Source organism: Candoia aspera, chromosome 6 (genome assembly GCF_035149785.1).
Source record: "Candoia aspera isolate rCanAsp1 chromosome 6, rCanAsp1.hap2, whole genome shotgun sequence".
Lineage (NCBI taxonomy): Eukaryota > Metazoa > Chordata > Lepidosauria > Squamata > Boidae > Candoia > Candoia aspera.
The window spans coordinates 54,942,296-54,970,002 of NC_086158.1; the positions used below are offsets into that span (position 1 = coordinate 54,942,296).

At 35.4% G+C, this 27,707-nt stretch overlaps 1 protein-coding gene across 4 annotated transcripts in view; it reads left to right on the forward strand.

The window, feature by feature from the left end:
• VTI1A (vesicle transport through interaction with t-SNAREs 1A) overlaps positions 1–25,808 on the forward strand; it is a 235,111-nt gene extending 209,303 nt beyond the window's left edge. For all 4 annotated transcript variants that reach the window (XM_063307161.1, XM_063307159.1, XM_063307162.1 and 1 more), the window contains one exon: positions 23,165–25,808. Coding sequence is in view for 2 of the 4 variants with exons in the window: in XM_063307159.1 (XP_063163229.1) it covers positions 23,165–23,258 (94 nt within the window). In the remaining 2 variants the exon portion in view is untranslated. The remainder of the gene's footprint in view (positions 1–23,164) is intronic.
• The last annotated feature ends 1,899 nt before the right edge of the window (positions 25,809–27,707 follow it).

Sequence of the window (27,707 nt, forward strand, 5' to 3'; positions counted from 1 at the left end):
GAGTCTCCCTTTTTGGGGGGAGATGGGCGGTGACAGAAATTTGAATAATAAATAAATAAAAAGGGTTTGTATTCTATGGCAGTGTTCTATATTATATTCACAAAGGACTGGAAAATATGGGATGTGTCTTACAAAAACTGGGAAGGAAGTGTTTGGCAGGTACCTCATCAGTAGAGTGTTACATTAGAACAAATGAGGGTTTGTTAACAAAAGATCATGAATATTCATCCAAGGACTGGGGCCAAGAAAACAAGGCTCAAAGGGAGAAGCAGAATGCCACAAGGGGGACTCAGAGGTTTGCCAGACGCTACAACAGTGAGACCACTAGGCAGTACTGAAAACCTCAGATATTTCTATACCAGAGTATGGGAAGTAAACAGGAAAAACTAAAGATCCTAACTAAGCAAGAAATATATGATGCAATAGGCATCATTGAAACTTGGTGGGGTGATACTTGTGATTGGCACAAACCACAGTTATATTACGATTTATTCAGAAGGAACAGACCCAACAAAAAATTGAGGGGGTATTATACTTGCACAGAAATTCAAGAATTAGGGCATAAAAATTCTGTTGAAAGCATTGAGGTAAGAATAAAAGGAGAGAGAAATAAAAGTGATAATACTGTGGGAGTTTATTATAGGTAATTTGGGCAGGGAGAAGGTATGGATGAGGTCTTTCTGCATCAGACAAGTAGCCTTTCAAATAAGCACATAACAATGATAATGGAGTGAGTAGATGTCCAATTATCCTGACATCGCTTGAGAATATAACTCTACCAAGAGTTAGAGGTCCAACAAATGCATGTCTTCTCTCATTGACAACTTCAATTTTTAGAAGTTGGGAAAAGGAGAGTCTGCTATCCTGGACCTAAGAGAGGAATTGATAGAAAAATGACAGCGACTTCATGAGAGCAGACTTTGAAGAACTCTGAAGAAGGGAAGGTTGGTCCAATGGCTTGAAATCCTAAAGGAGCAAAATAATGGAAAATTCTATGAAATTAGGTTATTATAAATTATAAACAATCCCCACAAGAAGGAAAAACAGGAGAAATGAGACCAGCAGACATACATGCTAGGCTTTCTACACTGCTCAGAGAATAGCAGTTTTCAAAGAAAAAAAGGGACATGCATAGGAAACAGGAGGCAAACAACCAAAGAATACAAGGTTGTCTCCAGAAAGTATAAGAACTTTGCCAGAAAGGCTAAAGCTCAGAATAAACTGAGGCTTGCAAGACATACTGAAAATAACAAAAATGTATTATTTCAGTATGTTAGAAATAAAACAAAACAAATACAAGAAAAAATTGGTGAATTGGTAATGATGAGAAGGCAGAACTTTTAACTTCTGTTTTGTGTCTATCATCTTTTGGATGGAGAGAGGGTCAGTGGTATTCCACTCGGGGAAGGAGGCAATTGTAGCTTAGAATAGACAAGAAAAGGGCAAGAAAGAACTTAGCTAATTTAAATGAATTCAAGTCTTCAGGGCCAGATGGATTATATTCCTGCATGCTGAAGGAACTAGCAGAGGTGATCAGAACAACTGTACACAATCTTTGAGAACTGAAAAACTAGTGAGGTCTTAAAAGATTGAAAGAGAGCAAAAGTCATCCCCAGAAAGGGGGAGGACCCAGGAAACAAAAGACCTGTCAGTTTGACATCTTCACAGGGCAAGGTCACCAAGCAGATATCAAGCAGCATGTCTGTGAGCATTTGGATAGACATGTTACAATTAGCTGCATGGGCTTGTTGCAAAGAAATCATGCCAGAGTAATTTTCTGCTTTGATAGAGGTACTAGCTTAGGAATTCAGGGGAATTCCACAGACATAGTATACCTGGACCTCAACAGTGTGTCATGATATTCTCCTTCATATTGGTAAAATATAGCCTAGATGGGACTACAGTTAGATGAACTCATGGTTGGCTGAATGATCATACCCAAAGAGTGTGTGTTAATGCTCTATTTCTCAAGGAAAGTATCAAGTGGAGTGTCACAGGGTTCTATCCTAGATTCTGTGCTGTTCAACATTTTTATCAATGACTTGGATGACACAATTGAGGGGATGCTTATAAAGTATGCAGGTGATATAAAACTGGTTGATATTTTAGATGAAATATATTTAAAAAAAGATTTTTAAGTCTCTAATACTCAAGGCTTGAGCAGTGGACTGAAATGAATAGAATGAAGTTTAATTGGGATAACTGCATATTTCTGTATCTGGGTAGGAAAAATGTAATGCACAAGTAAAGGAAGGGAGAGCCTAGGTTGTCAGTAATACACTTGAAAGGGATTGGGGCATCCTTGTTCACCACAAGTAAAATATCAGCCAGCATTGTGATGCAATTGCTAAAAAGGCAAATGATATCTTGGAGTGCATTAACTGGAGCAAAGAGGGAAGATCACAGGAAGCAATTGTTCTAGTGTATTCTGCCCTGGTCAGACCCTATTTAGAGTACTTGTCCAATTCTGGGCACCGCAGTTCAAGCAAGACAGTGACTAATTGGAACACATTCAGCAGAGGGCTATTAAGATGGGGAAGGATCTGCAAATGAAGCCCTGTGAAGAACAGTTAAACTATCTAGGTAAAAATGGATCTGCAGAAAACATGAGTGAAGGGAGATATGATCATAGTTTTCAGTAATCTGAAGGATTATCTCACAGAGGAAAGAGTGGACTTATCTCTGTTGGTCCAGAGGGCAGGTCCAGAACCATTGGATTAAAGCTACATAGAAGGAGGTTTAAGCTAGACAACCAGTTAAATGACATATGAGCTGTTAGCAGTGGAACAGGCTGCCTGCCACCTGATGGGTTCTCCTTCATTAGAAGTCTTCAAACAGAGGTTGAACACTCTTCTTTCAGAAACATTTTAGTGAATTCTGCACTGAACAGGAGGTTGGGCTGGATGACCCTTTCAACTCTATGATTCTTTGAGAACATGAAATAATATTATTCTTGACAAATCCATGTTTTGTTCTGGTAATTATCTTTTTTTTAAAGACTATTACTAAGCAATCCCTGTATGATATGCTCTAGAATCTTCTCAGGTCTTTTGAGACTGACTGGTTTGTAGTTTCCCAGATCTCATTTTATTCCTTTTGTGAAAATAGAGTCATCTTGCACTTAAGCAGATATGATGAAAAAATTTACCATCCCCAATCTGATAATTCCTTTGTAGCAAAGGAGAAGGCATCAGGGAACACCAAACATTGTATCAGAAAATTAACTGAACACCTGAACTTTGCTGGTGTGGGCTATAACAGAGGGCCAATTAGCCCATTTTGTTTGTTTCTACTAGGACAAGTAACCTCCTTAGAAAAGCCAAATGCTTCCAAAAGGCAGTCTTGGAACACTAATTCTAAGATTAAGAGCCTTGTTGAGTCTGTTATTTGTAAAATATATTTTAAAAAGATTCTTTCAGCTCATGACTGTCATTAAGCTCTTTCTACAGAAGATTCAAAGTCTCAGGACAGAAACTAAAAAGACTTACTGGCCTCTATTCAGTTAGAACAAAACCAGTATTTTAACTGTTTTATTACACAATTCTACATCTCAATAGTGTTAAAAATCTGGAAAACAAAAATTTAATAATATTTTACTAAATTAAAATATTTAAATGAGTTCCCAAAGTAAAAAAATTGAAATAATGAAATTTTAATTAAATAAAAAAATTAAGTAATTAATTAAGTAGTCATAATTATAAATATGTAGTAAAGTTTAAAAAAGCTAGTACTGAAAGCTAATATTTATATAAAGTGTTATGCAGCATAAGAACTTCCTTTTTTATTCAGGCTAATAGTATTTTTAACAAAAATAGAAAGCAGTATTTCTGTTGTTATGTCTGTAGTTTACTAAACAAACTAAATTACCATCATCATTGTCTTAAGAACCAGAACATTTGTTATTATTTAATTTATACAGCTATCATTACAACTCTCCCTGTTATTCATACTTGAAGTGTTTGACTGCCATAGATTTTCTTCCCATTTCTGGCAAAGTTCCAGTGAAAGCCTGGGACTTATTAATCTGCTTGGTGCAAAGTCTATTGATTGTGGCCTCGAGGGTAATAACTAAACAGAGCTGGAGCAACAAGTCAATAACACCATTGTTGCTACAGACTCAATTCACTTGAGAAGTGTGATTGTTTTACAGTGGCCAAGAGTAATCATAAGCAGATCAGCATGTTTGACAGTCTTTGCCCCATGTTAGCACTATGGCTTGTTTTAAAGCTTTCAGATGGATCACTTGAGAATTAAGGTGGGGTGCAGGGATTAGGAACCTTGTAAACTTCATTATAGCTAAAAGGTTTCAGCTTTGCTTTTAACATTGAGCAAGCAAAGAGAACTCTATGCTCTAACAATGTAGGGCCATGCTAATACATATGCTGATCTTTTTTTTTTTAAAGAAACAGCAATGGAACTGATCTTTTTTCTCCAGGTGACTGTGATCTAAGACACAGGGTAGATACATGAATGCAGTCTTCTTATGGTTGTCCTGTTTACAACAGTTTATTTCATAAAATAAAATAAAAAGAGGCTATACTGTACCAGAAAGCATAATATGAGGGCTGGGAGCAGTTGCGTTGATGATTTCAAGAAATGTTACCTATGCTTAGTATAAATGAGGATGCTACGAAATATCTGTTAGATGTGCTGTATTTGAGGAATAAATATGGTCTAGCATAGTACTTCAACAGATAAAAGTTAGGTCTGTGCAAACCTGTCAGATCCCCCCAACCAAAGGATTCACAGAACCCCTTATCGGAGGATCTGCCATCATTTCCTTGTGAATGGTGTAGACTCTGTGTCACCAGATGGGAGGGGATGTGAGGTTGGAGTGTGAAGTGGATTATTATGGCTATGGAAAACATCAAGGACAATGAATTGAGATACACCAGGAACACCACCTGGATGGGAGGGGGGGTGACATGCTTTCGTGGGAAAGGGAACAAACTAAGGGAATGTAGTTTTAAATCTAGGTTTGAGCGGGAACTGTCCATTCGCAGCTTTACTTCTGTACTGTTCATTTCGCTTCATTAAACAGTTAAAGGAATCCCAGCCTCTTGACTGTGATTGTGTGAATGCTCGAATGATCAGGTGCTGACAAAACCTTTAAGACAAGGGGCTTTGCAAAGCATCTTAACATGTAAAACAGCTCACCTCAAAGCATGAGTTCACACAGTTACATCAAAGGCTGTCTCTGGCTGTCCATGTATGCATAGGCAGGCCTTTTGCGGAGACCATCAGAGAAGCAAACTGGTGCATGCATACACACGCTTGCAGACAATCAGGAACAGCCTTTAAAGCAGCATGTGAGCCTTCCAAAGGATAGGGCTGCTTTAATTCTTCCAGGAGGTGCTTTGCTCATGACAGCACACTTCACACAATATCTCTTTCAAACAGTTTGCAGAGCCTTAATAAGTATATTTGTAAGTAAGGGGAAGTATAGGTCCACCCTCCATGTTTTTAGCATTATTCATGAAGCCCAAATAATGCAAGCATATGGCATGAAGTATGAACAGGGCCGCAACTAGGGTCTGTGTCACCTGGGGCAAACATGGATTCTGCGCCCATTTTGCCCCCCTAGCACTCATTTTGGCACCTCCCCAGCACTCATTTTGGCTCCCCACCAGCGTGGTGCCTGGGGTACATGCCCCAGTTGCCCCCCCCCCAGTTGCGGCCCTGAGTATAAATGAATAAACCTTCACCCATTGTAAGATTGGCAACTCTAGACTGGGTTGATCTGTATCTGATACATAAAAGGTAGCATCTAGTGTGTGACAGATATTGATAGAAGCTGACTTTCTAATCATCGTGTTCCCTTGAAAGCCTCTACTAAGGAGCGAAGAAGGATGAGAAAGAAAGAGGCTCTCTACATATTGATTATGACACCATTATTCACTAAGTAAGGCACTTTATAAGAGCAGCTTTGCGAAGCAATGTGGATACCGCACTGCTAAGGGAAGCAAAGTGAGCACATTGCTTTTCTCTCTCTCTGTTCTGCAAAGCTTTTGGTGAGCACTACAAAGGGACCCACTATTTGCCTTCTCTGCATTGCTCACCAAAACCATATCCTCATTACTATGGAACACCTTCTATTTACTCTCAACTACTCACCAAAGAAATCCAAAGTAGAGATGAGCAGCATGTTATTTGCAGTACTTATTAAAAGTTTTGATGAGTGCTGCAAAGGATGTACTGTTCATCTTTCCCCAAGCTTTGACAGGTCATGCTGGATAGCTGGAAAACATCCTGTCCACTTTTTCCAGGATGCCTTCACCAAAGCCCAAAGAGGTTTCTTCCCAGAAGAATTATCTTTTGGCTCTGACAAGTAGCACATAGGGAGCAGCTTCACAAGGCAGCATTGCTTCATTGAAGCAAATCAAGTTACATCTTTGCTGCAGTAAAGAGAATCATCTTGTCTCCATGGCATGAATCTCTTCTTTGAAGTGAATTTAGGTCACTTTGAACACACCTAATTTTTGTCCTTTTAGTGAAGTGATTTATACCAATAATTGGACATACAGGATTTTTGAAGTGCTAGTTATCATTTCAGATGGATACAAAGTAAAAGGCCGTGATATCATAAGGCATACAGACTTGTTTTCTCATACCCTTTCAGCACACATTTAATCCTCATTATTATTTTCTCTTCTCTTTCTCTATTTCTTTTGTCCTCTTCATTCATTATTTTCTCATGCTCAAAGTTTTGATATTTGGATATTATCACCTTATCCGAATCCAGTACAGTTGTTTTATTGAACAACCTGTGCTTGCAATTTTTCACTTTTTTACTTGCAAGTCTCCATGGCATTTACTAACAAAAGGTTGAAATTCATCAAATGGCTCTAACGTAAAAAAGCAACAAAGGAAGTAGCATGTTGGCAGTTCTTTTTTACCTGGATAAATATACTGATTTAATCCCATTATTATCAGTGCAAGCTTTACCAATTTTGTATCTTTCACATTTAAATGTCTCTTGGAGCTCTGGGGCTGGTGGGGGGGAAGCCTGCTTTTTAAATTGATCATAACTTTACAAGGTGATCAGTGACAGCCTTATTCACCCAGTAGTCACAATGTTTTGTGCTCTGAATTAATCACTAAAATGTACCTTGCACTTTTCCTCTGCATGAATTTTACCTAACCTCATGAGCCGCTTTAAAACTCAAGCAGATAATATTATTTCTGCCCAACTCCCATTCACAGGTGGGGAATGTTATGTTTCCTTTCCTCTCTAATTCTCTAATCAGTATATACTTTAAATCTATTAAATGCTGAGTACAGCAGAGTAAATGTACTTAGATTTGAGGCACTAGTGTCCAAGATTTTGTTTTTAATGTACACATACTGACATACATTCACACAAATGTGTATATTTATATACATTGAAACACCCTCAGTATTTGTTAGAGTGTGTAAGTATGTTATATAGAATATCAGACAGCTGCTTTTTAATTTTTTTCTAGATACTTATTTTTATTTTTGTATGTCATTTTATGACACATGCTTTTCTTTGGAGGAATCATATAGAAAAATCTCTAAAAATTACACTGAAATGTAGCTGAACACTTTTTAATTACATAATTGCCCAGAAGTTACTCTTTGATAAAAAAAATCTATTATTATTCCTTCAGAGTTAACTTATGGCAAACATGCTTCACTACATGGGATAATTCTTCAGCTTTAACATTTATTTAATTGAAAAGTATCATGTGACATTTTAAGATCAACCATATAACACCTTCCCAAGTTTGCATGCCTGTCAGCAAGATGTCATCTTTTAAGTGTGATTGAATGCTCCTTTTCCTCTTTGAATTTCCACACACAGTACAAAAGTAGCAGGATGCACTTCCAGAATGGATACTTGTTTAACAAGGATACAGGAAATTATAAACCAATTACATCTATCATATGTTTTTTCTTTATTAAAACACAATTCATGTTTAGTGAATATTAAAGGTTGTGTTAAAATGCCTTGTATCAAAAATTTAGTTCATAGGGATATCAAGTTATATTCAGAAGTTTCCACTACTTAAAACTGTTCCTTTCCACAGTCTGTATGAAATGCCACAACTTTTAAACATCCATATGTCAGCTGTCTCTCATAAACTATGAGTACCACTCAAGCTCTTGTATTTAGCATTAGGATTTAGTTTTTGCACTGAGTGTGTTTCTATTTGCTGGCATTCCAGCCACCTCAGTAGTACTTGACTTAAAAAAATATTAAGTCCTTGGTGCTCTCTGAGCTTGTTTGTTTGCTTGAAGACATTTCATTACCCATCTAGGTAAAATCATCAGTGCTAGTGAGTTTGGGGTTCCCTGTTTATATATAGTAGCTTGTCCTGCCAGTTTCGGTGGGGGTGTGGTTTTTTCTAGAATGCTCAGTTTCCCAGCTGAGACCAAGCTTTCCTAGACCAAGCTTTTAAAAAATATATATTTCTTTCCTTTAGGACCTTAATTATCAGTACATACACAATATATAATTGAAGCATTGCTGTGCAAATTTGTGAAGCCAAATTAAAGTTATATCTTCATTCTGACATCTTTGTTTGCCCTGTAATATAACACTCATGAAGCTTGGGCTACTCTGTGTTTTTAACACTTCCTTCATCCAGGGACCATTCTTCTTCCTCATTTTATCTTCACAATATTCTTGTGAAGTGGATTGTCTGGGCAAGATATCTAGTTCCAATTTGCTGGCTTGCTGGTGATTTGAATCTGTATCTTCTAGGTCAGTGTTTCTTGATCTTGGCAAATTTAAGATGTGTGTACTTCACTTCTGGGAGTTGAAGTTCACATCTCTTAAAGTTGTCAAGGTTGAGAACACTGTTCGAGATCCTTAGGATAATTTTTGTAGCTTGATAACTTTTGAGATGGTAACTGTACCTGAATCCTCAGAACTTTTTTTTCTTTATCTGGCAATATATTTCAGCTTGCTTTACACCCAGAGTTACAAATGAGCACTTTAATTGCTCTCTTGTAGGACAACCCCATAGGACAAGACTTACTGTGCATTAGAAGTTGAGCCATGAGAATGAAGCCAACAATACCTAGGTGTTCTTCCATGTGTCTATGATGTGTTCCTCTTCATGAATATCATTTAGGAGTTTTACAGTGCATATGTAAAGAAAATATTATTGTGTGTCATTTCTATTTTTGTAAGTGTGCAACAATCAGTGGAACAAACTGTAAATCTATAGAATTTTGAATTTGGAGAAATGAATGTAAACCATCCATACTTTTGCTTGAAGAGACTATGGAAAATGGCCTTTTTCCCACTGTGTTAGTCTTTCATCCTAAGACATTGATAAGAATCTGGAGCAGCAAACTAAGTGTTAAGTTTTTTAAAAAAGCTTTAATTTATCCTTAGTCAATATACACAACTGATTATATTTTACTGTATATTGTCCCAAAACTATACAGAGGTTTTTAAAGTAAGTCACAAAATAGATGCAAAATTTCAAAGAAGCAATAACAGTGGAACAATTGAAAGATCTATGGGGAGAAAAATCAATAAAATTTACACTGTCTACAATCTGAGGGAAAATTGGTACAAATTGTTCCAATTATGGTATATAATTCTGTGAACAATTGCCAAGTTGTATAAATCATACAACAATAAATGTTGCAAATGCCACAATAAATAAGGAATGTTTTATCAAATAATGTGGTTTATTTATTGTGGCATTTGCAACATTTATTGTTGTATGATTTATACAACTTGGCAATTGTTCACTATGAATATATACATATTCATAGTAGGAGTCTAACCAACTTCAAGCAGGAATGGTTCCCTTATATACAACATATCACACAGCAAGGCAAGCTAAGACACTTAGAATATGTTTTTGGTGTGCAAACGATTAGCCGGCGGGACAAATTTGCCATTGCCCAGGGTAAACCCGATTGTGAGATAGTACAATATTTTAGCTTAAAAATAAAATCTCACAATCTTCGAGGAAGCTTCTTCTGTGTACCCCTCGAAGAAACTAAAAATTATGTAGTGATTTACAGAATACTCCTCCTGCAATCAGGTATCTGGGTTCAGTAAACCATTCAGTGTTTCTTTAACTCTGAGACCAGTTTAAATCCTTTAGACATAAACAACTTTTTAATTATGACTTGCTAGCCAGGTCTGGAATAAAGTTTCCAGCTTTCTGCAGTTGTCACGATGTATTGTTTTATACATTTTAACAGGGAGTGTAGAAGCTGGGTTTACTGTAGCAGAAACCTATTTTACTATTCTGTTTATTAACCATCCACTGACTAGCTCAGGTAGGTGCACCAACCAGTTTTTGTAACCATCTCTGGAAAAAAAATGCAAAAGCAATCAACTCTTTTGTACCTTCTATTTATCTCTGTTATCTGGGAATCTGATCCTGATAGTATCAGAAGCAATGAAAGCTACATCCTGACAATGTTTTCAACTTTTTTTGTCTAGACAATGAAGAAGAACCACTTGTATCTCTGGAAGACATACGTATAAGGGAGAGGGAAGATTCTAGGCTGGAGGCCAGAGGGGAATGGGGGTAGTAAGCTGTCTATATTTTCTAAAAAAAGAAGTTAAAAACCACCACCTACTCATCAGGTGGTTGGAGACTGTGGTTGTAACAGTGTGCTGCAGGCAGAAGTTCTGAAAATCCCAGAAAGTGTTGAAAACATCTCTAAACAAGGTATTTTTCTCTTGCACCTTTCTTGCTAAAGGTCCCAATTGCTGCCAAGAAAACTAGTGAGAATGTTAGCTGTCAAATAAAAAATTTATGACACTGTTTGGCAAAGGACTGTATTGCTGCTTGTTTTATAGTTTTCCACAAGGCTATTGAAGGGCTTTTTCTTCTTTTTTCTTTATTTCTTTTCTTTTCTTTTGTGAGCAGTACTGCTCACTTATCACTGTGTGCTCTAATAGTTGAAAAAGTAAACCCAAAGTAAGATTACTTTTTTATTATTTAATAACTATCTCTAAGTATTTGCCATGGTACAAAACTATTTTTTCTATAACATTACTGTATATATGAAGTTTCTGTTAATAAAAAGACCTGATTGGCATCCTTGTGGGGTGAGATAAATTTTGTAGTAAAATTTTGTGAAATCATCATTTCAAATGTATTGCTTTAGAATTTTTGCTTGCTATATCATCATGTCTGGGTCAATAAACTGCCTCTTAAAGTTCATTCACAACATATACCGCATTTATATCTGGAGAAAAAGTAAAAATAATAGGCTGGAATTGGGTTGCTCACCAATATTATTAAACTGTTTTAGCTATGTAAGTACATTAATGCTGCATTATACTGACAAATTTAACACATTGGCAGCAGTAATGAAGCTAGCTGATGGTGATGGTAGTGATCTTTCCAAAGTTGTTATCTCTATCAGTTGGTACAAAACTATCTTCCTCTGTCTCTACAGAACCTCTTGGGATTCGAGCTGATAATTGTTCTGTTTAACATAGGTTTCATCCTCCCTGTCCTAAAACAGAATTTCATAGTAATTACTCAGGCCCTGGACTTTGGAAGAATATGGAGCTTCCTCCTTCAGCAGTAACCAAAATGCATAAAATGTATATTCCCAATTAGAAAGGGATTTGATAGCAAGAAAGCCCTTCCTTATAGAGCTGGCCAAGCTGTATTAATTTAGGCATTACTTCATGTGCCAGAGTCTTTTGCAGTGGGCAGCTGTAATAGAGGATCATCATCATCATCATCATCATCATCATAGATCTGTAAAAGAAATCCACTTTCAGACTTTAGAGCCACGGGGGGAGCTTCCTAGAAGGCTCCACTGTTTTCAGCACTATTGTGGGAAAGCAACCAGCATAGAATACTGCCATCTTTTTGATTATATAGAAATAATTTGTATAACTCAGTTCTCTTTGCCTAGGCATCAATTTATTTCTCAAGGTTATTTTATACGTGCATTGTACACAGAGGTGCATATGGAGATGTTTCACATAATTGCTGCAGGGTTAAGAGTTTCCTAGCCAATGTTGTTGTACATGACCATCAGTTCTCTAGGCAGAGCTCAAAGCACAGGAGCTCTTGTATGACAAAAGTCATATAAACTCTAATTCACAACATTTTAGTTTATATACTTCATGGTATTTGACATAAATTTTTAAAGACTGTAACTAAGGGGATTTTTCTGTGCAGCATTCAGACTTAAAGATTAATTCTTAACCCAGCAAATATTATAAACAAATTAATATCCAAAAAAGAAAAAAATGGTTAGAAATAGTTTAGAATCACAATTATTATGCAGGCTTGTAACATACACACTAATTTCAATTTAGTGTGTATTTGATGAAAAGCTATCATACCTGTATATATGTTATGTTCTTGGTATTCACTGTTGGTGGAGTCATTAATTATATATTCTTCCTCTGTAACATATTAGGTAATTATGGCTGAATAAATTATATAACTACAGTAAGTATTTTAGGATTTTGTAAAATAATAGGCAATTGAATTTCAGGATGACATCTTTATTCTGTTCTCAAAAAGTGCATTTCAAAATAACAAAAATGACTTTATAGTGCAAGAGTTACTTGCTTTAAAAGCTGATCTCTTAAAATGCAGCTCAAAGGAACTGTTTATGTAAATGAATTGTGTATACTAATAGTATCGTCAACTAATCAAGGCAGTTCATTGTTGCAGTAAAGACTACAATTGCACTTGCACAATATCCTTATGCATATCTGAATCAGTATTTAGGATCATAGGAACAGTGCTACATACAGATTTTTTTTATATGCTATTTTTCCATAGGAAGCCATCTAACAAACACTTGTGTTCTTCCAAAATTCATGATTATAATCTCATTTCTATTTAGAAAAGGAGAGTCAGAAGCTGCCTGGCATGTCTTGTAGTCCAACTTCCCAATTTGTGATGTCTCCCAATGTACAGGATGGTATTCATTTTATAAAAGCAGGACATGAAGTTTATAGTGAAATTTCAAATATGTCTACTCCACTAATGCAGGGGGCGGGGGGTTCTTCAATAGCAACCATTTCCTGTCAGCTAATTCTCCATCAGGTAAGCCATTTCTGAATGTTCTTGCTTTCTCTCTATCTACTTCCCTCCCTCCTTCCCTCTTTCTCTCCTTCTTCTGCTATTCGCAGCATTCACTGAATCAGTTGGGCAAAAAGTGATTTTTATTTGTCCCACTGACCCTCTGCAAAATTAGTTTATGAACTGTTTTTAGAGGTAGGCTCAAAGCACACAGCACAGGTTGGGGAAAAAAAATAAGACTATGGCAGTCAGGATTGTTGTCTGAAATGTCTTCAGACTGGAAAGACTGAATTTATTGTACAAAACAAGTCATAGCCATGTGGAGATGTGCATTCCTGCTCATTATCTTTGGAGAAATAAGGAACCAAAAAGCACAGTAAAAAAATTAAATTTTAATAATGCTAGTGATATTTTCTAAATCCTTCTTGACAGAAAGGTTCTCATTATTTTTATCTGTCTCAGAGTAGGCTTTTTTAATGCCATCCTCACAAATGGCCTTAGCCATGATTGTTTTCTTTTTTTCATAGCATTCAAGGAAGAGGGTGGAGAATGAATATATATAGTACATACTAAAATGTTCTTCTATCACTCAGAAAGTGACATGAAGTACTAACATTTTGGATAGTGCATTTTCAGGAACAATTGCTGCAAATGCCTGGTATGGGGTTGGGGGGGGAGTATCTTTTTTCTTTCTTGACTGAAAAGAGGTCAACATGGTTAAGGCAACTCTAGACAACATCATATAGAAAAAGGCGTACATCCAAAGACAGAAAAGGAAATCTATCTAAATGTAAAAGTGATGTCCAGGATGTAATCATTCAGGCATTTTGAAACAGTTGGCTGATTGAAATCACAGTTAAGGTTGAAGTTTTTTGTCTTTATATTAAAAGAGTTGGAATTGTGTTTTAAGAAAACACAATTCCAACTCTTCTAATACAAAGACAAAAAACTTCAATTTGTGAAATGTAAATGAAACCGTAGCTACCACAGTAATTATTTTCTTCCTGTTAGCTTTTTCTCCTAGTTATATGGTATGACTAGTAAAATAAAGCAGGTGAGTTTTTTACTTCCTAATTTGTTTAGAAACCTATGTATTTACACCTTCCAGAACCAATATTTTCTACTGACAAAATGCTAATAAAAAACACTACAGAACTGATAAAATAGAGTCATATTCCTCATTATTTCTAAGGAACAACTCATTAGCATCTTGATAATGGGGTCATCTTTCAGGCTCATATGTTTGAATAACCCTTGACATTTCACTACATAAGTTTACATAGGGTTAATATATATGTTCTAAGTACAGTAGCAAGTAGTTCTGTGCCTCTATTATCATATATAATAATATTGAAGAGTAAACTGAAAAGTCATCTTTTGTGAAATATGTTAACGAAAAGATTAGGTCTATAGTCCCACACAAAAGAGCAAGGCTTATTAGTGCTTCAAAACGTCTGTGAACTGGAAGTCTACAAAGTGTTCTGTTATCTGAAAACAGCAAACTTTAGCAAATGTACTAAAAGAAGATACAGCAATGTTTTAATAAATTCAAAGAGCTATGTTGTTGTTGTTTTTTACCTGAAAGAATATTCCATAAATTAAACTTGATGGCTGCGGGAAATTGTCTTCATCTGATAAGTTGTACTTAGCACTGCTATAAACAACTCGATACGGCAGCGTGGTCTGGTTCAGCAATATGTGGATATATCAGATACTCCATACCTTGTTCATTGCAGAATCTTATTCAGATGTTTGAGGAGGACATCAGGTGTTTTAAGAATCAGGGAATCATCTGTAATTAAAATGTCTATTAACAAGATAAGAGGAAGCCTAACAAGCCTGGGAACTGCCAGTGCAGGCAAGAGCACTTTCAGAGGAGAAGCTAAATAACATGCCAGAGCTTAGATATGAGGACCTGCAGGAGAACCAGGGCATTGCTAGAATGCAAATGGTAGTTATCCATGAACATTTGAATTTCTGATGACAGCTGCTGAGGAAGTATTGGTTGACATGCCTACAATTCAGCAAAAGTTATTTTATTGTTCTTATGGCAGTATGCTAAAGTAGCAGTAATTCTATAACATTTGTACACAGAGAGTTCTTTGTTACAGTTATTTCTTTAATCATGACCGGCTATTTCCAGATGCAATTGCAGTTTCACTGAGAGCCAGTCTGGTGTAGTGGTTAAGGCTGCAGGTTAGAAACCAGGAGACTGAGAGTTCTAGTCCTGCCATAGTCATGAAAGCTGGCTGGGCCAGTCACTCTCTCTCTCTCAGCCAATGATGTCAGGCTTGGGTGACAAGCCAATTGGTCAATTCCTGTCACAACCAACGGATCAACATTTGGTTGATCTGAAAAGCAGACCCTGTGCCCTCAGGAAAATGCTAGGAAGAAAAAAAAAAATGCAGTTTCCTAATTGACACTGTCTCTGTGTATAGGGTAGCCTGGAAGGTAGAAAAATGTCCCAGAAGAAAGAAATAGCAAATATTACTATGTTGTTATCAAGATAATTAAGCTCAACTTAGGGGAGTCTTTACTGCTTGTATCATGCCTAAATTTAACCAGTATTACTAGAACAAAAATAAAAGACTATGTTTCTTTTTTTTTTTAAAAATCTTTTTTAAAATAATAAAATAAAAATAGAAAAAAGTAGAAAAATGGGATAGAACAAAAGATGCAATTACTTAGTATAAATCAAAAGCATTCTGGGGAAACTTTCTGGCAACACATTCTTCCATTCCATCTGTACCCCCCATCTGCTTACTGCTATTTAGATATTTATACTTTACACTGAATATTAAAAATTGTTGCTAGTTTCTCTTTAACTACTTTCATCTGTTATTTTTCATTAGTCTCATAACTTTTTCCTAGAAACCATATTACAAATATTGAAGTTTGCCTTGCTGTGTAATGTGTCATATGTAAGAGCTCCTGCTTAAATTGGGTTAAACTTCTATTATGGAAATATATCATCAATTTTGCCATATTCTCTAATTTTGGTCTTCCAATTTGATATTGTCAGCAAGGTTCCTGTTTTCCTTTTTTTTAATAGTAATTTTATTAAAAATTACAATTACAACAATAAAAACTAATACAAACTAAAAAAATAAAGAAAATAAAAAATAGAAAGAAAAATAAAAAAAGACTAGAAAAGAAATATATAAAGAATCCCACTTCATCACAACAAATATAAACAATTTTTGTAACTTATTACCTTCTCTTAAAATACAACAAATGGTCTCTTCTTCCCATATCCCTTATCTATAAACAGATCCTTAAAGCCTTGTCATTTTGGTCCTGATGTCAGCAAAAGTCCATTAAGGGTTACCAGAAATAACATGTCTATTTTAACTCTGATCAAATAAACCAACTCCATCTTCCTTCCTTTTACTTCTAACCATCTTGTTCTTTAGTCCCTTCAAATAATGTCTTAGAACTATATTTCTTTTCATTTTTTTCTTTATCCCTTCTCACAAAATTCTTCAAAGTTTTAACAAGCCTCTTTTGTAAATCCAATATAAGAAAATTAGCCAGGTCACTCACTTGGTTTGTTATTTGTATATCCCTTTTAATTATTAAGACATCAGCTGGTGTCTGTCTAGTGTAATATCTTTTTCCATGTCATTCTTGTAGCCTGTCATTTTTAAATCCACTGTCAAATCAGCCTCAATATTGTCCGGTAAAATTTGTTCCTCTTCTGTAACATCTTTTAAACACAATCTATAGAGGCAGACACTCTTAAAATTAACTTCTGGGTCCATTGTTCACAAATATCCTTCAATATGTCCAATGTTAAAATATTTTGCTTCATTCTGTATTTGTAAGTCGAGTTTGAGAGTTCTCCTTAACTGTAATCTTTAGTTCCTTCTAGTTCCCTCTAGTGTCCAATTTTAAAAGTCTTATCTTATTATTTTTCAAAAAGAGAATTTAAAACAAAAGCATTTTCCCATGGGAAGGATTCTTATAATTAATTCCAAAATCTTATTTCAAATTTATCTGGACCCTTAGTCTGTTTGTAACTTTCTAAATTCAAAGTTTTAATCACCTTTTTGCTGTCTGTTCCCAAAAAGTTTTTTTTTTAAATCCTTAAGCTTGTACTTAAAACTTATTTTGCTAAAGACTGAAGGAAACTTACCCAGTGCTGTAAAACATGTCGATCCAAAGGTTCCTAAAAGCTGAAAAGCAGTTAACAATTTTCCAAAGTGATTAGAAAAGGAAATATGAAAACCCAGTATCCTTTCAAAGGTTTGCAGTTTGAGCAAGATGGCTATTCCCTCATCTCCCAGAGCTCCAAGCCTGCTGGCAACTGTTGTCTTGCAGTGTCCTCACAAGGAGCAACTGTCTGGAGCACTTGTGGGCAATCTCAAGTTCTCTCCTTGTCTGGATAGGAATTGTTGAAAAGCCTGTCTACTCGCTGGCCTTTCATTCTACCATATTCATCAGCTCCACATTCATCTTCAGTCTGGCATTTCTTCCCTGGAAGAAATGGTTCCTCTTTTCCAATGTTGTGCCAAGTTTGTTTTTGCAGCTGTCAACATGTATTCTAGTAAATTGTGGAACTAGTGAATTAGTAAATTTTCTAGAATTATACATAATAACAATAATGATAATAATGTATACCTAATATACCTAATCTGTCATTTCGGTTCAAATTTTAGTTTTAGGATTTTCTGAATATTTTGATGTATTTCTTTCTAATACTTTTGAGGGTTTTTTTACATAATCACCATATATGGTCCTGCTTTGTTCCTGAATTTCCATCATAAAAGACTAGGTTTCTTATGCCTGGTGGTAATTCTAGTGGGATATTATTGTGTCCTGCTTTCTCAATGTTCTCCTTGTTCCGGACCTATTGACTATGCTTTCAATCACCATATTTGCATGGTTCTTTAGGTATTGTTTTCTGCCCCACAATATAGTAGAAAACTTTACTCCTTTCAGCAAAATAAATACCCCTTATTAAATCTAAATTAGACATTGTGGTTTCTGTGCCTTCTCCTTTTTAGAACTGCTATAGGATCTAAATGCATAGACAGTCCTTCAAAATCACCCCACAGAACAGATGTTCAGACTTACATACATTGTAATCCAGATCATACCTTATGAGCATCTTTATGAAAGTTCAGTACAGAGATTTGAGAATGGGTAGATATGCTAGGATAGAAAACCCAATCCCAGCCCTTTGATACTAATAATTCACTCACTACAATTACTTTGGATGTTTAAGATTTCATTTTTATTGTTAATTTTTATCAATATTTTCTATTAATTTGCATCTGTCAATTGGCTTGTTTTGTACATGAGTAGATTTAAGTAGTAGATTAGCAGTCCATTTAAGTTCTTGGGAGATTTCCAAGTATTTCATTAGAAAATAATATCATGCTACATGCCAATGATTTTTCATGCATTTATGTTGATAGCAGTGCAGAATGCCCCTTGTACATTTTTTAATACAACTAAAAAAATATTTTACTTGCTCATGTCATATATTTTATGTTACTACAATATTTGAGTTTTATACGGATTGTTATTATAGATAATACTGTTTAATGGCAACCTATTATTATTCCCTGGGATAATCATGCACTAAATAATATAGAAGGCATTAACATGGACTCTTGAATGTTGTGCCCTTCCCCCTAATGAATGCAGCTTTGTTTGTTTCCTAAAGGATTTAACCCTAACATAAGTATAGCTTAATTATATCATGTAATGACAGGAATGGCATGTTTTGGAATTTCTGCAAATATAGCCAAGCTGAAAAACTCATCACAGAATGTATGCATAGATTTGAAATATATAATTTTGTCACAGTAAATTCATAGCATTGGTAAGGAGTATAAAATATAGGCTTGATATCTCTTGGCCTGGAGTTCATTGTGAAAATGATCTTCTTTATCCCTGAAGGGTTGATGTTTTATATACATGGTGTTTATCTGCACCTTAATACAGCATACCAACAGTTATCCCTCCTAGTGTCAATTCAGAATTCAAGCCAGTCGTGCCCATTTTTCTGTTTGGTGGTTTCTGGCAAATTTATACTAAAAGCACGTACACAGGATTCTGACATGGATGGCCTAAAATTTAATGATTATGTTTAGGTCATTAATGATTGATCTAGATTTAAAAAAAAAACAGCTTCTGCTTGGTACTCTATGGCCAGCTCTGGATCCATGATTAATTAAAGGTTTCATTCAGTGAAATCAAGAATTATTCATAAACACTGTTATTTCTGCAGAATAATTAAAATCAGTAATTACTGCAAAAGACCAATTGAGTCTTAGATTGGGAATATCTGTAATAGATTTTGTCCAGTAAAATTTATTTGAAAAACCTTTTCCCCCCTTTCATTTCTGGTGACACATTTGCTCAGAGAGCTTAATGTGTGATTCAGTCCTCGTGGGTGCAGTCCTGTTACCCAAGTCACTGAAAAATTTTAACTTTGTTGCCCAGCTTTATCATAACACAGCTTGTGGGTCTGTAGGAACAACTTCTGTGAATTCGGTATGTAGGCTGCACAGAATCAACAGATAATTCATCTTAATATCAGCAGTACCATGATTCATAATGCAAACTGGGAGCATCCTTGAAGTTTTAGTTGCACATTCCATTTAATTTGGCCATGCACTCTTTTAAAGCTACAGTGTGCTAACTTAATAAAATGCAGCATGCAAATGCACAAGTAGTTGCCTTCAGGCATTTAGCCATGATGTTTCTGTGGTGTCTCCTTTCAAGTATATATTCTTTCTTAAATTATTTACCCTGTAAACATGCTTTGCATTTTCAAAGAAGGCTCTGGCTTCCCTGTCTGAGAGAGTTTGCTGAGGATTTTTAGGTGGAAGGAATCTAAAGTTGCAGATAGCATTTGTTTTTTGCTGGTGAATAAGCTATGTGGCTTTTGCAGATGATGATGAACCTCACTTTTCTTCTTTCCCTCCTCCACTTGAAATTTCCTGTTGCTTTGCCTGGAGCTATACCCCACTGGCAGTGTCTGGCTGTGACAGTATTAGAAACCTCTTTACAGATGGGCCCTGTCAATGCCAACTCCATTGTTCTGCCATCTGAGCTAGTTTGATTACAGAATCCCACTCAGCCTCCAATTCGTTTCTTTAGTGCCTGGGTTGTTGACTTGCGGTCTGAAATGTGCTAACAGCAGAATCAAAGTTTTTCATGGTATAGTCTCTCCTGTTGCTGTCCAAAGTGGAGCTCCGCTGCTCCAGCAGTATTTCTAAGAAGTTATTTGCTCTGCTTCCCTAGTTGTGAAGCAATGGAACAACATTTGTAACAATGGAAACAGAAACTATATTATTGAGTAAAATATGAAGTATAATGGTAATTCTGAAAAGGAGTCCTGATAGCATCCTTCCTATTTCATGATTAATTTGTTCTGTTCAACGTTGTATCCTTAGATGCAATGAGCTAGCTAATTCAAATTCCTCAGAGTTAACCTTTGATATACATATCCTACATCTGCACTTTAATGAAACATTTAATTAGCAGATATAGGTGGGGGTCTGCAAAGATTTGTCTTCTCATGAGGAGGATTTTAGAGACAAGTTTGATTAACTAATCTTGCAATCAAGTGTGCAGCCAGAAAATCAGAACTGAAGCATGTGAAGAGATAATTTCATTTATTCTTCTCCCTGTTTAATTTAAAAGTACTGAAACACCAATAACTAGGTCAGATATGAGGTAATGGCTTAAGAATGTTAGTGTGTTAGAGAGATGCATTTGTCCAAATATGTGCTAGAATGAGGAAGTATCATCTACGCTTAATCCTCTGCATATTAGCATTATGGATGCCTTGGAGCTCTCATCCCATACATACAATGGTTGTCAGCCACAGCTTTATTAGAGGCCTATTACTCTGTTTTATTTAAGGCCAAATTTAAAAGACTCTCCGTGTTTTTCAGTGTGCTTTTTTGCCCAGTTTCAATTTTCCTAAGGTGTTTCCCCCACCCCACGGGATCGATGAGACTGAGCAGACAAATCTGCAGGCTGCTTTTCATGCAGTTAGTTATTTTGGCCAAATAGTTGTCTCTCAGGTGTTGTTTTAAAGAATACACCATATGAAAAGGGAAATAAAAAAACAAAGAGAATGAATGAAAAAGAGAGAGAGCTCTAAGTTCAGGTGTTAATCCACATTGCAAACTAATAAGAAGCAGAAGTCCCTTTAATTAGCTTTAGTTTGTTAGACCATTAAACATGTTTTTTCCTTCGAAGAAAGATAGAGAACTCTGCTCCCTCTGGCAGAGTAAATATTGCCTGTTAAGTTTGAATTAGCTGTCATCGTGGGAGAATTAATGCTGTGCTCTCCTTTCTAGTGAGGAAAGGAAAAATAAACGAGACAGATCTTAGTTTAGCTTTAAGTGATAAATGAGGACAAAGCAGGCCATTCATCTCCTGCTAGCAAAGTGGACACAAGCACTGAAGCAGTTTTGCGGAAGACGTGTCAGCAAATGTGATCATTTTGTAACCTGTCAGGAGGATAGAGAGCTGGTCCTTTTAAAGTGTCACAGGGGAGTGTGTTTGTCTGATGTGACAGTTTTCATCCATCCATTTCCTTTTTTTTTTTTTTAAGGTGAATGTTGGAGCAAGAGGGGACACAGTGAAAAAAACAGGGAGTGATCTGAAATTGATTTAAGACTCTCTCCTACTTTCCAAAGCATCCAGTCCTATCTCCATTAGTTTGTATGTGTGTTGGGGAGGAGTGGTGTACAAGAAATTACAGTTTATAGAGTTTACAATTTGCAACATTAAAAATAAAAGTCTTGAAGTTTTTTTGACAAATACATCAGTTTAACTCAATAATCAAGCCTAACACATTTATTGTATCCATTTTCTCTGAACATTTTTATTTATTTTTATTTGGAGGGTATTTATACCTTTGAATGAAACTTCCTAATATTTATTTTCTTTTTGTATATGATTCTGATGATATTCTACAGCCAAATCATTGCTGATTCTTTGGAGCTAATATTTTATTTAAGGCATATAGAGTAAAAGACTATATTGGATTATTACAAATATCTTCTTAGAAACAGTCTTGATTATTCAATAGTTATCATTGTTTTTGGTATTATTATTTACACTTATTCTGTTTTAAGAGCTCTTAAATTACTCATTGTTGTTTAAACAGTGATCAGTGATTGCTTGTATGCTAAAAAAATAAGAGATTCATCTCTGCAAATGGTGAATAACACAAAGTGTTACTGCTTCTTGAATCTTTTTATTCCTCCCTTCTTAATATACAGCAGGATAAAGCTTGCCTTATTACTTTATCTATGCTACTGAGACAAAGATGGCTTTTAGAGCATGAAGTCCACAGTTTAACACTTGCTTCTTTATAATGAATCATCCTTTTTCTCACAACTAACTTGGTATTTGGTAAAAGTAACTGCATCATATTTCCATCCCGGTAATAATTTACCTTAGTGGCAAAATCTACTAAAAGCTGTCTTTTCTATTGGCTGAAACATCAAAATTATTCCAGAAGGTGCATAATGGGTTGTGGTATTTATTAGATAATGTGACAAAATCCATTTTCCTATGCAATCCAGCACTCAGGATATATATATATACACATGGCACACACATATGTACATATATGTGGATACAGAGTGAGAGTTTAGATGACTAATTAATGATTTATATAATTCATTTAAAATACATATATATGTTTTAAAGTCCAATCCCTTAGGGAACTAAAGGTCTTGGGGCCTTGCACTTTTTTTAAAGAAGATATATCTGGAAGGAGGACTGAATCAGAACTGTGGAAAAGGCAAAAGAAATAAACCTATAATTGTATATACATCTCTCTCACTCTGTTTCATTTTGGGGTAATCAGCATTTAAAAAAATGCAGAAAAGAAGTAAAAAATAGTATTCTAAAAAAAATGAAGATAATGGAGAAAAAAAGTTTGCACCAATACCATCCACTGTACTTCTCATTAATTTTCTATTCTTGCAAATAGAACACTTAAAAAAAATTAAGAGCTAAAATTATCTACTTGTTCCTCAGAAACAAAAATAAGCAAAATCAATATAGCAAATGGTCTTAAAGGCTACTTATCTATGTTTTCTGGGAAACAGGCAAAGGAAATGAGTTGATTTATACCCATCTTTTATTGTCTTTTACCACTTTCTCTTTTTTTCTCCTAGAATCATCCAGAACCGGATTTTGATTGTTATCTTGGCACTCATCATCATCTTTGCAGTCCTGATGGTTATTTTTTTTTCTGTCAGGGGACATTGATAACTTTGTTCTTTGCTAACCAGCAGCAAATGGCTTCAGAGTCATGAAGACAAAGTGGTCACATGAATCATTCTCTTGCACTGAAATGGATCTCCTTCTCAAACCCCACAGTCCATCTCTGGTGCAAATAGCAGAAGTGTATGTGTCATTATTGGCTGCATGTTCATTAAATAATTGTCTTTGGTTTAGAGATATTTCATAATAGGAATTTCCATATTTAGCATAAGGAATGGCAAACTTAATTATCAGATATGCGATCATAATTAGTGTACTAAATTTAATGGCAAATTATTAACATTGATAATGGTAACAATTGAAACACATGATTTGTACTGAATTGGTATTTAAATCTTTATCAGAACCCCTTTTAGGATCCTAGAAATAGAGGCAAAAAAAAAAATCCAAATATATCAACGTTCTCCTAACTCTCCCTAATATAACCCCAAAAGAAAAGAAGTTACAGTTTCTAATAAATATACAGCTTTTTTGAAAGTACGGTTTAATGTCCACTGTGAACTTGATAGTCTAACAACCATTTTTCTTACCCTGGATGTATTCTCATCTGCCCCATGTTCTGAATTGTCAAGTAAGTTTATTTTGCAGTTTTGTCCTATGATCATGATATTACAGTTAGTTTTGCTCTGTATTATTGTGATTTTAATGTATATAGAGTTCAAATCAAAAAGATACTGTTAAATAAATGTAAGAAGACCACTTCATGTCATTTCTGGATCTAAATATTAAAAAATAATGTTATTTAAAATCTGCAGAATTGTGCTAGAATCAATATGATGGTATTATGGTTGAATGAATATTCTGAATGAATTGTATCCAAAGGTAATGTTCATTTGTTTAAAGAAATATGGTCTTAAGTTAATGTTTTTGGATAAAATCTGTTCACATCAGGCCAGCAAAATCCTTCTGGAAAACAAATTAAGCCAGATTTCATTTATCTCCCCTTTAGCTCTGTCTTGACAGTGATTTTGCTCTCTTATCTCTAACCCAGTTTACATCATCTGTATTTGGACATTTAAGTCAAGCTGCAACCAAGCCTTCATCCTTGTACCCTTTGTACAGCCGAGGCAGGTTTACTGTCAAGTCTATATGCTATGAAGAAACATTGTCCAATATGGTCCTTAGTATAAGTATCAATAGGATGACCTGAAAGCATATTTTCTTTGAACACACACATTGCTTGAATACTCCTATTACTTTATATAGTATTATACGAAAGCCTTTATTTATGTCTGTGTACCTTTAATATACAATATACAGTATGAAGAGATGGACAGGCTGTACAGTCTCACACATATTCACACCATCCACTGGACATAACTGGCAATAAAATCCAGGGTTAAAATTGAATTTGATGTGATATTTCTCCTTCAGCCTTGTCACCCAAATAAGAAATTTCTTCCACTGCCCCCTTTTTCCTGCATAGAGTCTATACAGGGCTTAGCGACATAAAGGGCTTATAGATGGCTTTGTAGTAGGGTAATTGTCAAGCCCAACAGCTGTGAACATATAGTGTAGCATCCACACTTACTAGGGAATATAGTTTATATGGTTCCCAATTTCCCTGAATATCAGGAACTTTGGAAACTATGTTTCCCAATGTTCCATGAATTCCTTGGGCGTTGTTCCATATGATTGCAGCAGCTTCTAAAACCCTATTACACTACTCACAATCAGCTAAGGAGAGACAATAGAGAAAGAGAAAGCTGTAGGACTGTATTTGGAAAGACTATATTCTAGCCCTCCTGCTCAGTATATAATCCCTGTCTGGTCAATTTTTCCAGCGTTAATGCCATTATTTTGCCACTTTTCATTGTAAAATAGTTTTGGCTAAAATCCCTTTGTATTCTGGTGCATATTAGGAAAGGATGACACAATTACCTAATAGTAATCATGCTTAGAATGTTATTCATTTACCTGGATAGGCAAGCAGGAAATTTTCATGATAACTTTTCAAATTCAATATTTCCTTGCAAAGATTTTGAATTGTTATGGAACAAACTCAACCATAAAATATTAGAGAGACACAAAAGATTGGCAATCACCTGAAGGTCATAAGAATCTAAAAGCTTTATTCTACCTAGGATTTTAAAGAACACTTCCACAATATCCCTACTCAGACACTCTGGAATGGAATTTGGCCCGAAACATGTTTACTATGCCCAGACACAAAGAACTGAATGAATTTTATGTTGATGTAGCTGATTCAAGTAAAACTTGTATAGCTTAGTGAAGAAATTTAAGATGAAGAGATTCACAAGATAAATGTTGTTTCTGGAAAAAGGTTAGGGCATGTATGTCTTCAGATAAATCATTTAAGTTGTGTAAACAGAACTATAGCTTTTACCTTAATAATAGGGAAAGGCTGAGTTCATGAGATCTGGGCAAGAGGAGATGAAGAAGATGCTTTCCAGTGTTAAAAATATGTATCAAAGCAGGTCAGAAGATGTACATTTTCACAAAACCTTTGTTTTGAAAGCAGCTACTGTAAATATAAAGTTCAAAGAAAATATATTAAATCCTGTTTATAGGCTATTTGTTATTGCTTGTCATTTTTCTGCCTCTCAATGCCAATAGTGAAATCTGTACTTAATCCTGATGTTATACTTCCAGCTAGAACCTTTTTCCAAAAAGATTTCTTCTTTACTATTGCAAAAATGCAACTATGACATAAGAGTCCCTTGCAGAGATGCAAAATAATTTTGAGGTTTTTTTAAAAAAAAACAAACACTTTAATTCCAAATGTTTATATCCTTACTAATCCAGTTATGCCTCATAGGCTTCATAAAACAAATATGTCACAGTAATATTCCCATATTTGATGATCTGATAATCAAGCCAGTGCCTCATTACATAAGCCTTCTGTGATGTATTTAGATGTTTTGATTTCTCAACTTCTTACAGAAGCCATAGAAACAGTTTATATATGAATTTATCCTAAGAATATGTAAGACTAATCCAAAATTTTAACATGACTAGTTATTTTTTGATGTTCTGCTTTATCCAATCTAATATGTACATGATATGGCAATGCATTTTATGTATATCCACAAAGAAAAGTCTCATTCTCTTGTGTATACTCCTGTTTAGATATCATATGTAGATTACGTGCTTGGGCAGTGCATGGTTCAAAAGTGATTCAGACAATGTAAAGACTGCACCCCTCTGCTATTCATTAAAGCAGCCTGACATTTATTTAGGCTTCCACACAACCGTGAAAAGATGCCATTGCTTTAATAAGACATTTAAGCAGCACTGAAGACCTGCACTGAAGCCTGAGAAATAATCAGGCTGCTTTATTGAATAGCAGAGAGGTGCTGTGCTCATGCTTGGCCTCGAGCACTTCTAAATTATTTTCAAAGTATGCACAGCCACTGGATATTGTACATTCCCTAAGCATTGCACTGACTATAAGTTGACTCTTAGACTACATTCCATCAGCAGAAGGTTTGACTAGGCATTGTCTGATATTTTCTATGTAATAATCACCTTGTTAACCAGAAGAAAAGGGTTTATGAAGAATGTCCAGGTTCACTGTCAACCATGGTTTAAAGAAAACAAGCAACCATAGCTAGGTGATCACTGTTTTCATTTGTTCAAATGAGATCTTAGGTTTACTTTTATCCTCAACTGAATTCTTAGGGTCAGTTACCCTAAGTAAGCTGCTTCTATAGTACCTCAACAATTAAACCCGACTGTAGGAAAACTATCCCTGCCAACTCCCACACAGGTTCTGACTTCCACTGAACTCATGTGCCATATGTCTTCAGGTCAATGGATGAATCAAATGGATCCAAGCATAACCATTGAAAAGCAAAGGGTTCTAACACTGCAAAGCTGTTACCGAATTATGCCAAATTAAGACATCTTACCGTTAATTTAGTTTTCTAATGTGTACATTCCTATTTGCTAAACAATTCCAGAATGCAAAATACTAATTCTGCACTGAGGCAGAATCAAACAGTTTAAATAAAGATGCTTGAGTTTTAAAGACTTTTTAAATGCTCTGCATTTGGGGAAAATATCAAAAAAATGTAGCTGGACTGACGTCAGTTCCCATCTCGGGGATACAAGGTATTTGGTATTCTGTTTAAGGCAGTCTGGATTGTCTTATTTTTTCAGCCAGCTTGGTGGGGGGTTTTCTTTGCTGCTGCTTCAGAGCATGGAGCTTCAAAGACTGAAATTAATGGTGAACAAAATTGTGCGGCTCTGACCATCCCACGCGGGGCAAACCCATTGAGGGTTGTCATTAAGTAAAGAAATAAGGGGGAAAAATCCTGCCAATGCCTTTAAAAAAAATCCTCATCAGATAATGACCTCAATGATTGGGTTTTCGTTACCAAATAGCACCCTGAGATTGTCCCACAAAAAGAGAGAGAGAAAGCAACTGTGTCTCCTCTCCTTTTTTTCTTTTCTTTTTTTTTTTTTTTGCAC